At 40.1% G+C, this 12,074-nt stretch overlaps 1 protein-coding gene across 5 annotated transcripts in view; it reads left to right on the plus strand.

Annotated features, from left to right (window-relative positions):
• LOC138011865 (protein bark beetle-like) overlaps window positions 1-12,074 on the plus strand; it is a 130,228-nt gene that overhangs the window by 87,643 nt on the left and 30,511 nt on the right. For all 5 annotated transcript variants that reach the window (XM_068859097.1, XM_068859095.1, XM_068859098.1 and 2 more), the window contains one exon: window positions 1-1,072. This exon is cut by the window's left edge and continues 1,715 nt beyond it. In XM_068859097.1, coding sequence (XP_068715198.1) covers window positions 1-1,072 — 1,072 coding nt within the window. The remainder of the gene's footprint in view (window positions 1,073-12,074) is intronic.

Below are 12,074 nucleotides of genomic sequence, written 5' to 3' on the forward strand. Positions count from 1 at the left end.
AAAAATCCCACAAAGAATTTCCGTTTGGCTGGTGGACCAGGGCCATGGGAAGGAAGAATTGAATTTCTGATCAATGGCACTTGGATGGCAATGTGTTTTCCTTACTACCAGTCTTTTTACGAAGAAGCATCCGTTGTATGCCAACAACTTGACATGTACTATCATTGGTCCTTTGTCAAACCATCTATTCAATCTGCTGGAGGGTTTGTGTATAATGTTGAATGCAATTCGCACATTGATGCAGATATAATGAGTTGCAATCGAGAAAAATGGAGTTATCAAACCACATGCTGGGGAAATAACGTCTATGTAAACTGTAGGCAGTATAACTGGGCGGGACTTCATCTCACAATGTCCAAATACCACAGTACGCTTCACCACCTCGAAATTCATGATGCTGGCCTTGCGTATCGCAGTACATTCTATGTCCATGGTGTTGCTCTGAGAATCGACTTGAATCATCACAATATCAGTAACGTTTATATTAATGGCTCAGATGGAGTGGGGATACAATTTCTTTATCAGAGCGTTTTTCAAAGAATGCCAGTGATGACAAAGTCTGTAGTATCGCACACAAAACTTCACGGTATTCGTACGTTTTACCCTCTCTCACTTACAGACATGGATTTGATGAGCAATGACATCGGCTTTCTTTTTACAACCTTGTCATATTACCAAAAGCGGTTTTCATTGACTATGGCAAGTCCAGGAATGACCCAAACCTTTCACTTTTGTTCGAAAAACAGAACGTATTTGGAAGCCAATGGATTGTTTGTTTTTACTCTGGAGTCGCTAAAAGATTTTGAGGAACGCGATTGCTTTCATATCCTGCAGACAGAACCAGGATACAAACTTGTCTTTCAAGATCTGTACTTCCCGCCATTCTCTTTCATGACAGTTTATGATGGACTTAATATTTCGGCTAAGGTGCTCTGGACTGTAAGGCAATCATCATACTGGAACGTTCGTTCTCTTTTCAATTCAAGCAGTTCGGTAGTCCTATTTCGAGGAAGATACATACGATACTATTGGATGGCAAGGTATACGGCTTTTTTAGTGAGCACAATCAAAGGTAAGCAGTTGTATTTCCGGCTCCCTTTAACAAATAGAGAGGTTAACGCTTTGTCCTCCCCGGGACGCAAGGATAAGCATAAGTATCATAATACACAAAGTATTGGCTAGATCATTAGTTTGTTAGGGCAAAAGACAATAAATAACAAAAAGTTAATGCGCATGCGTAAGTTGCTTGTGCTTATGCTTGCATCGTAAGGGAAGGATAGGCCTAGGCAACATTATGGCGAATACGAAACAGTAAGGCGAGTGAACACTCGGTTAATAAATCGTCCTGCACTTGCGATATGCATTTTAGAACATTTCTTTCAGTCTTGTTCAAAACAAAACAATTGCTGTTTAACAATTATTCGCAGAAGGCGAGGTGAATATCGGTGAATAAAAACCGAGACGAAGGCGTATAATTGTTTTAGTATATTAAATTACATCGGTGATTACTTTAAATGTGTCCATTTCCTTTAAAACAAGTTCTTCATCCGTCATCTCCGCAAAACGGCTTGCGGCCATTTTGAAAAAAAAAACAAAAACACTTAGGTGATTATCGCGTAAAAATCATCTCAAGTGCGACCAATCAGCGCAGAGAATTTTAATAATCACCTATGTAATAATAATTTATAGATTTAACCAAGCCTAAAAGTGGAGCTCCCGTTTCTAGCCCCAGAAAGCACTATAGTATATTTAAGCAATAGACCACAAGTTTCTATGTTGGTAGAACACGAGAAGAATTCGTAAATCACGAGCCGCAGGCTAGTTATTTACGAATTCTTCGAGTGTTCTTCCAACATCATGCCTATAAACCATAGAAACCTGTGGTCTATTGCTTTTATATAATCATTCAGAAGACGCGCGATTTTTCCATGAGTTTACTTGTACAATGAAACATAGCTGATTGACCAATCAGAGCGCGCGCATTAATTTGGTTATTATATAAATGGAAATAATTATGCTTCTGCATAAAGTACAAAATTAATCGTCATTAGTCAGTTAACAGTGATCAACACCTCTGAACTTTCTGCAGTAAACAAACAAGCCTCGCAAACAATAACCAACAATTTTAATTAATCAACAACTAAAACTGAAAGTACATGCACAGTAATCTCTTTCACAACATTTTCCGTTTGACTGTTAATCTTTACACACTCTTTCTGCAGTCTAGAACACACAGCAAAAATTACTAATTAAAAAGTCAAGCTGAAACGCAATCTCGTTCCCAGGGTTTATTTTGTCGACGAGGAGAGAGACCCTGGTTGGGGCTGGTCACGTGGCTCTCCTCGACAAACATTCTCCCACTGGGGTAGAGTCCTCGTTATATTTTGACCAGCAACTGGGCGAAAGCGTAATCGTTTGACAAGGCAATTTTTTTAACAAATAGTCTTTACTTTACAATGCAAGAAACAGCTGATGTCATATTCCCACAGAAGATTCCTACAAAAGCGGTCAGGCTAAAAACAAGAGCTTTTATGATCGATAAGACCTTCGATGTTGAGGGGCGAATAAAGTTCGCCAAAAAAGGATTTCGTTAGTAGCTAAAGTTGCTTCAACAGAACATACGCTCTCATAAAGAATACACCAAACACTACGTTTGCTTTATGAAAAGTCTCTTTTATTTTACGGGCGCTAAAAATATACTTCACAATTTGTGTTATAAATTAAACGCTAAAGAGCTCGGTGTGCAGTTGGAAAAATATAACAGTGACAATTTACACGAAGCTGCTGAAATATAAATAAGTCACTCGCTGTACAAGTGTGCGACTTAAGAAACAAAAATTTGGTTTTATCAACGGAGTTGATAATGTAAATTGGCCACCGTACAGAGATTCTAAAAGCTGACGTTTCGACCGTTAGCCCTTCGTCAGAGCGAATCGAGGGATTATGGGTTACGTGTAGTTTTATAGTAGAGTAGGAGCTACGCTATTGGTGGTAACATGGCAACGTGAAAAATAGGAATATATTAGTTAAATGAAAAGCGTTCGTTAATACCGTGAGGATTAAGGGTGCCGATTTGAAAGATGAATTTTTGTTCCAGATTCTTGCGGCTTTCCGTGGTACCTAGATGTAGGGAAAGGCCGCAGATAGCCATGTGTTTTTTGGAGTGGTTAGGCAGATTAAAATGGCGAGCGACTGGCTTGGATGCATCCTTGTCATTCTTCTCAACATCGCGAAGGTGTTCGCGGAATCGGTCACCTAGTCGTCTACCTGTCTCACCAATGTATAATTTATTGCATAACGTGCAGGTTATGCAATAAATGACATTTGCGGAGGTACATGTGAAACGATCGGTGATCTTAACAGATCGCTTAGGTCCCGATATCTTGCTAGTGTTAACAATGAAAAGACAAGTTTTGCATCGTGAGCGCGCGCATTTGAAAGTGCCGGGTTGCTCGTTAGTTTTGAGCGCGCTTCTAACTAAAAAGTTGCCTACGTTTTTGTCGCGTTTGAATGAAATAAGTGGAGGTTGCGAAAAGATTCTGCCAGTCTCGGGATCATTTTGGAGTAATTTAAAATTACTAAGAATGATGCTTTTGACTGGGTGATTATGAGGATGGAAAGTGAGGGTGAATGGAATTCTGTCATTCTTATCTTTTTGTGACGTTTGTAGTGATGACTGTCGATCAAATTGTTGGGCGCGATGATGGCCCGCTTTGACCACAGAGACAGGATAGCCACGTTTTTCGAAGAACTGGCACATCTCCTCTGATTTGCTGGAAAAATCGGAGTCATCACTACATAGACGTCGAAGTCTAAGAAATTGAGAATAAGGGATGGAGTTCTTGACATGTGATGGATGTGACGATGAATACAACAAATAACTGTGTGAATCAGTAGGTTTGTAGTGCACACTAGTACATAGCACGTTGCCTCTAATAGAAACTTTGATATCTAGAAAAGCCAATGAAGTTTCCGAAATTTCCCAGGTATATTTAAGAGCCGGATGAAAAGAGTTGACGGAGGTTATAAATTGATCGAGTTCTTCTCTGCTGGATGAAATAGCGCCGATGCAGTCGTCGATGTAACGGCCGTAGAGTTCAGGTTTGGGGCCGTTGTACTGATTAAAAATTGGTGTTCAACATAGCCTACAAAAAGATTGGCATAGCTAGGTCCCATTCTTGTGCCCATCGCTACACCATTAATTTGTTTGTAATAGTTGCCGGCGAATGAAAAACAATTAAGCGTTAAAACTAGTTCGGCAAGGCGGAGGAGCGTTTCCGAGCTAGGTTCTTTGACAGTGCGTTGATCGAAAAAGTGTTTAAGTGCTTGAAGACCTTCGCTATTAGGAATGACTGTGTATAGAGATGTAATGTCCATGGTGAAAATAAGTTTGTCTTGGCCGGAGAAATTGAAATCGCGGAAAATTTGTAGTGCGTGTGTACTGTCTTTAATGTATGATGGCAAAGATTTGACGATAGGCGTCATAATCCTGTCTAAGTAGCTAGAAATGAGTTCGGTGGGGCAACTACAGGCAGAGACGATAGGGCGACCTGGGTTGTTGGGTTTGTGAATTTTAGGCAAGAAGTAAATGCACGAAGTTCTAGGGGTGTTGATGATGAGATTAGTGGCAGTGTCCGGTAATTCTTGATTAACTATAAGATTTTGAATGGTGTCTTTGACAAGTTTTTGATTTTTGGAAGTGTGATCTTTAGGGATTTTGGCATAAAACGAGGTATCCGAAAGTTGCCGCAAAGCTTCTTTTTGGTAAAGGTCGGACCGCCAAACAACTACCGCGCCGCCTTTGTCGGCCGATTTGACAACTATGTCGTTGCGTTTACTAAGATTTTTAAGCGCCGCCCACTCTTCCGAGGAAAGGTTGGAAAATTTAGTGTTGCGATTGAATTTAAGTTTGTGAATGTCGTGACGGCATTTTTTGTTGAAAAAATCTAAAGAGGCAAATTGTCCCTCTGGGGGAGTCCAAAATTAAACAAAATTAAGGCCCTTACTGAGAACAGATTTCTCTGGGTCAGTAAGCGGACCCAGAGAAATCTGTTCTCAGTAAGGGCTTAAATTTTGTCCCTATTACCAAACGCACCAACGAATTTTCTATTAAGCAAGATGTCGAAAAATTCCTTCGCCGCGTTCAGTTAAAAGCCTTTTTTCACGACAAAGAGGATGATTCGGACACTTCTAATAAAGATATTTTTGAAACACTTCTAGTTCGCAAATCCAAATGGACTCCCCCAGAGGGACAATTTGCCTCTTTAGATTTTTTCAACAAAAAATGCCGTCACGACATTCACAAACTTAAATTCAATCGCAACACTAAATTTTCCAACCTTTCCTCGGAAGAGTGGGCGGCGCTTAAAAATCTTAGTAAACGCAACGACATAGTTGTCAAATCGGCCGACAAAGGCGGCGCGGTAGTTGTTTGGCGGTCCGACCTTTACCAAAAAGAAGCTTTGCGGCAACTTTCGGATACCTCGTTTTATGCCAAAATCCCTAAAGATCACACTTCCAAAAATCAAAAACTTGTCAAAGACACCATTCAAAATCTTATAGTTAATCAAGAATTACCGGACACTGCCACTAATCTCATCATCAACACCCCTAGAACTTCGTGCATTTACTTCTTGCCTAAAATTCACAAACCCAACAACCCAGGTCGCCCTATCGTCTCTGCCTGTAGTTGCCCCACCGAACTCATTTCTAGCTACTTAGACAGGATTATGACGCCTATCGTCAAATCTTTGCCATCATACATTAAAGACAGTACACACGCACTACAAATTTTCCGCGATTTCAATTTCTCCGGCCAAGACAAACTTATTTTCACCATGGACATTACATCTCTATACACAGTCATTCCTAATAGCGAAGGTCTTCAAGCACTTAAACACTTTTTCGATCAACGCACTGTCAAAGAACCTAGCTCGGAAACGCTCCTCCGCCTTGCCGAACTAGTTTTAACGCTTAATTGTTTTTCATTCGCCGGCAACTATTACAAACAAATTAATGGTGTAGCGATGGGCACAAGAATGGGACCTAGCTATGCCAATCTTTTTGTAGGCTATGTTGAACACCAATTTTTTAATCAGTACAACGGCCCCAAACCTGAACTCTACGGCCGTTACATCGACGACTGCATCGGCGCTATTTCATCCAGCAGAGAAGAACTCGATCAATTTATAACCTCCGTCAACTCTTTTCATCCGGCTCTTAAATATACCTGGGAAATTTCGGAAACTTCATTGGCTTTTCTAGATATCAAAGTTTCTATTAGAGGCAACGTGCTATGTACTAGTGTGCACTACAAACCTACTGATTCACACAGTTATTTGTTGTATTCATCGTCACATCCATCACATGTCAAGAACTCCATCCCTTATTCTCAATTTCTTAGACTTCGACGTCTATGTAGTGATGACTCCGATTTTTCCAGCAAATCAGAGGAGATGTGCCAGTTCTTCGAAAAACGTGGCTATCCTGTCTCTGTGGTCAAAGCGGGCCATCATCGCGCCCAACAATTTGATCGACAGTCATCACTACAAACGTCACAAAAAGATAAGAATGACAGAATTCCATTCACCCTCACTTTCCATCCTCATAATCACCCAGTCAAAAGCATCATTCTTAGTAATTTTAAATTACTCCAAAATGATCCCGAGACTGGCAGAATCTTTTCGCAACCTCCACTTATTTCATTCAAACGCGACAAAAACGTAGGCAACTTTTTAGTTAGAAGCGCGCTCAAAACTAACGAGCAACCCGGCACTTTCAAATGCGCGCGCTCACGATGCAAAACTTGTCTTTTCATTGTTAACACTAGCAAGATATCGGGACCTAAGCGATCTGTTAAGATCACCGATCGTTTCACATGTACCTCCGCAAATGTCATTTATTGCATAACCTGCACGTTATGCAATAAATTATACATTGGTGAGACAGGTAGACGACTAGGTGACCGATTCCGCGAACACCTTCGCGATGTTGAGAAGAATGACAAGGATGCATCCAAGCCAGTCGCTCGCCATTTTAATCTGCCTAACCACTCCAAAAAACACATGGCTATCTGCGGCCTTTCCCTACATCTAGGTACCACGGAAAGCCGCAAGAATCTGGAACAAAAATTCATCTTTCAAATCGGCACCCTTAATCCTCACGGTATTAACGAACGCTTTTCATTTAACTAATATATTCCTATTTTTCACGTTGCCATGTTACCACCCATAGCGTAGCTCCTACTCTACTATAAAAACTACAAAAATTTGGTTTTATCAACGGAGTTGATAATGTAAATTGGCCACCGTACAGAGATTGTACGGTGGCCAATTTACATTATCAACTCCGTTGATAAAACCAAATTTTTGTATACTACTTCCCCACCGACGCAGCACCACAGTTTCTTTAGAAACTACCCCTTCATATAAAAACTACACGTAACCCATAATCCCTCGATTCGCTCTGACGAAGGGCTAACGCTCGAAACGTCAGCTTTTAGAATCTCTGTACGGTGGCCAATTTACATTATCAACTCCGTTGATAAAACCAAATTTTTGTATACTACTTCCCCACCGACGCAGCACCACAGTTTCTTTAGAAACTACCCCTTCATCGACTTAAGAAACACTTTGTTTTACATTGGAAAGAAAAGCAAAAATCAATGAACAAAATAACATACCTGCACAATTAGTTTGACGTCGATACGTGACATGAACATATGACACCGACTGATCAATCTCCGAACATGTTTGTTTCTCATGGATAAACGTTTCGCTTGTTTTCTTTCGCGAAAAACCTTTCTTTTCTTTGAACGTGTCGCAAACTATTAGTATCCTTCGTTATCACTCAATTCCACTGCTCACTTGAACTTGTTCAAGTATTAAGTTTGAATCCGGACATACTCACGGGCATACAAAAATTAGAATTAACGACGAGAGTTTATTTTCTGTTCCGTCCGCTCGATTTGATAACAACTTTTTGCCTTTCACGTCGAATTGCATGTGTGGTACGTTCAATACCTTACCTAAAAAAGTTTTTTTCAATGGTCGTCTGATCACAAAATCCAACGCGTTGTGATTCCCTTCCTGACAAGGCCTACACTGCCACCCCTCCGCAAACACACATTTAAAAACTCTCCCTGATTTGGGTGACAGGTGACCAGCCCCAACCACGGTCTCTTCTCAACGACAATAGAGACCCTGGAACAAGGTTGGCGAAAGTGTAGTAATTCGCTTAGTCTAATGCAATTTCAGTCAAAGAAATCTGCTCACGACTGGATATCCATTTCACACAAAAAGCCTTTAGATCGTTTTCACTGTCACTCAACCCAAAAAATTAAATCAAAACCGTTCAATGAAATAAGCCAACAACTTGGAATTTTGTAAGAGACGCTTTTATGAATCACCTCAACAAATCTTCAGGTCTGTGCGGTAGATCGTTTCTGAGTTATTTGTCGAAGCGTTTTACACAACTTTATAGCGTTTTGTATGGAGGCCTCTACGTTGGTGCACCACCGTTGTGCATCAATATGGCGGCCAGAAATCAATACGAGCATCTGGAATTCACTTGGCGATGCAAGCGCTTACGTTTCGTTCATGAGATAAAATACGTGTGTATGAACACCTAATGTACTTGAAATCCTCAGACTGCTGAGATTCATAGGCATAGACATTTTTTCAACCAAATAACTTTGTATCATGGTGTCACGTGAGGTGACACTTCGGAAATTCAAAATGCTGTAAGACGTCATGAGACTCGAAACTTGAAAAAAGGATTTATTCCTAGGCCATTTTCAACCTCCGAAAGACAAAATTCAAAACACCTTGCGGTTTTAATTTCAGAATTTGATGACGTCACTGTGAAAAACATCTATAAATCGAAAGATCTTAATTTAGTGTGGACAGTCGCCACAGCAATGATGAATTCAGTTCCAAAATAAGCAGCCGTAGCCGGCCACAAAACCGCTTGACAAACAAGACAAACGATTGTGATAACTCAATCATTGTTGGAGATTTTGCTGAAAATCGTAGGTACGAGCTTATCAAATCGCTTTTCAAAATATTATCTATCCTAAAATTACCTGAATTGTAATAAGAATAAAACGCGAAAAGCGGTTACAGATATTTGCTTGAACTGCATAGCTTTAAATTTTACAACCTTAAGGGCCCACTGACGTGTTTTTTGGGGTGCGTTGCTAAGGATGTAATGGTTAAGTAATTTGAGAGAATTTGGCATTATTTTGGTCAGTTTTCAACTTTTGTAAGCAAATGACCCTAAATATGACGTCATCATACCACGCCCATCGTCACGTGGCCAATAAAAGAAAACTCTAAATTTGTCTCCATGCTACGCAATTTATGTATTTAATCGATGGTTTGATAATTTGTATTCGTTTTTGCATCCAGCCAAGCATGGTTTTCTTTTTATTTTGAAAAATGTTTTTTTAAAAGACGCAAACGATACTGAAATACCCATAACTTTTTCAAAAAAGATGATTTTAAAAAGTCAATGCTTAGCTATATTCTGTATTTGGGGGTGAAACGTGCCATGTAAAAAATTAATTTAATTCAATTTAAAACCGCCGGAAATTTAGCTTTTTTCTCAAACCGGAAGTCAGTTCGTTTACGCATGCGCAGTTGATCTGATAACGAGCGCGAGGAAGGGCGAGGAAAAACCTTCGATGGAAACAACAGTTTGTGCGGTGACTTTTGCTTTGTGAGCGGCTTTTCTTGTCAGCTCATGATATGATGACGTCAGTTATCGAAAGTAACATTTCACTTCCTTAGCAACGCGCGAAAAATCCGTCTGTGGGCCCTTAACGTTTCGTATGTTACAACATACCTCATCAGAAGTGATTATTATTTAGTTACAGATAAAATTTTCAGAGCACCCGAAGAATTAAGTCTTTCTTCCCTTACCAAGATAAACTAGCTCCTTCCTTCAGGTCAAAAGTAGTGTACAGAGCAAACTGCTGGGATTGCAATGATTTCTAAACAGAAAAACAGAACATTTTAAAGCCGTAACTACAAATCGTCACGAATCCGCAATTGCTGATCATGTTTTCTTAACCAACCATAGAATTATATTCAATGTAAGGAGAAATGTAGACTCGGAAAAATATCCGAGTCCCAGATGGGACTTGAACCCACGACCCTCCGTGATCTAGTCGGATGCTTTAACCACTGAGCTACTGGAGACTCTATGGTGAGCAAGGGTCAATTTGTGGGTCTCGACTGGAACCGCATCGCGCGGTTTCATCTTTAACACACTCACTTTGGAGGTTGGTTGGCTTCATCTTGATATGCATTAATGTGACAGCGCGATGCTGTTAGTGAGTTTCAAATATGCTAGTCAATACTTGGCTGTGTAGCCGCGCGATGCGGTTCCAGTCGAGACCCACAAATTGACCCTTGCTCACCATAGAGTCTCCAGTAGCTCAGTGGTTAGATCATCCGACTAGATCACGGAGGGTCGTGGGTTCAAATCCCATCTGGGACTCGGATATTTTTCCGAGTCTACATTTCTCCTTACATTGAATATCATTATTGTTGTTTCATCTTTAACCATAGAATTAGGTGGGATTATTTTGAAATATTAGTAACTGGTCGATCAGACATGCATCGTAAAATTAAAGAGTCTCTGTTTATATGTGATCTAAAGCCAGCCTTGAATGAAAAGGTTGGCAGTGAGAAACATCTCTGTTACTAGCATATTTCCTGTCGTTTTATGTCAATCAATTTCGTTAGTTCCCAGTCCGTATAGTTGTATTTTTGAATTTAAATTTATCTGTAACTAAATAATAATCACTTCTGGTGATGTATGTTTTAACATACGAAACGTTAAGTTTGTAAAATGTTATGCAGTTCAAGCAAATGTTTGTAAGCACTGTTTGCGTTTTATTCGTATTGAAACTTAAATGGTCCAAGTCAAAGAATTTTTATGAAACCTGAATTGTCCCAAACATTGCTTACTAGTGCATTCATTGCAGATAAACGTACTGCAATCCAATATAAATTTATACGGCGTCGAGAGATCGGTTATGTCTGACAAAATAGACAATGATGACAAGAACACTCGCCAATGATGTCTGCTGTAAGCTTGAATGCAACGTGGTGTGATTGTTGAAATATGCCAGAATATCTGTCAACACGGAATTGTAAACTTTTTCAGGCTTTCTTCGTGTCTTTTTGCGAGTTTTACAAAATATGAATGGCAGCGATTCATGAATTAAGAAGGAAAACATCTCCTGAAAACTACCCTTTGTAAACAAGTTTTTTGTCTCCCACTCTATTTCTCTCAGCTTTACGGTGTTCTTCATTGAAATTTTAACTTCTTCTCTTTCCTTGGCTTCTCTCGAGGCTTTATTTGCTTAAATTTCTCAAATTTCGTCGCCTCTTCTCTCATGCTCTTTCCCGCTATTTATCCCGTTGCTCTGTAGTAATAGTAAAAAACTCTTTTTCAAAAGTGACGAAGGTCAGTGTGATAAACGCGGGCCGCACAAAAGTTTCCTGCAGAGAAAATTCGCCCATCCGCACCCCAAAGCTGCATTCGCCAGACTCCCCTATCCTCCTTTTCTTAGTCTCCCATCTCCCTCCCCCAGAGTCTGTACGGAAGGATGGACGCTTTGTCAATCACGTGACAACCAAACGAAGAAAGGTTGACCAATATTCTCTTAAGTATGGGCCCTGCCCCAGGCCGCTTCGCAGCCTGGAGCCCCACTACTAATAGTATATAACTCACTCAGTCAGCTTGGTGTTTCAAGCAATCGGATTGGTCCGCTATATAGGAGTAATTGAGCACTACTCACTCCCTGGGAGTCAATAATGCGTGATCCAAACAAAAGAAAATGGCCGGCGTAAATTCGTTTCGCTAGCATTTCTGAATCGGAAATATTGAGAATACAAGATGATGCTGTGCGAGAGAATACAAAGATTGCCACAAATTTGGCCTGAAAGTTTCAAAGGTAAGAGAAAATTTCATATTTTGTCAACCTGCTTTAGACTTCGTTTTTTCAGATTATTGTTGCTAAAAATTAAACAATCTTCACGCCAACAATGCGATTGGTAACTCGG

Source organism: Montipora foliosa, chromosome 7 (assembly GCF_036669935.1).
Source record: "Montipora foliosa isolate CH-2021 chromosome 7, ASM3666993v2, whole genome shotgun sequence".
NCBI classification, from domain to species: domain Eukaryota; kingdom Metazoa; phylum Cnidaria; class Anthozoa; order Scleractinia; family Acroporidae; genus Montipora; species Montipora foliosa.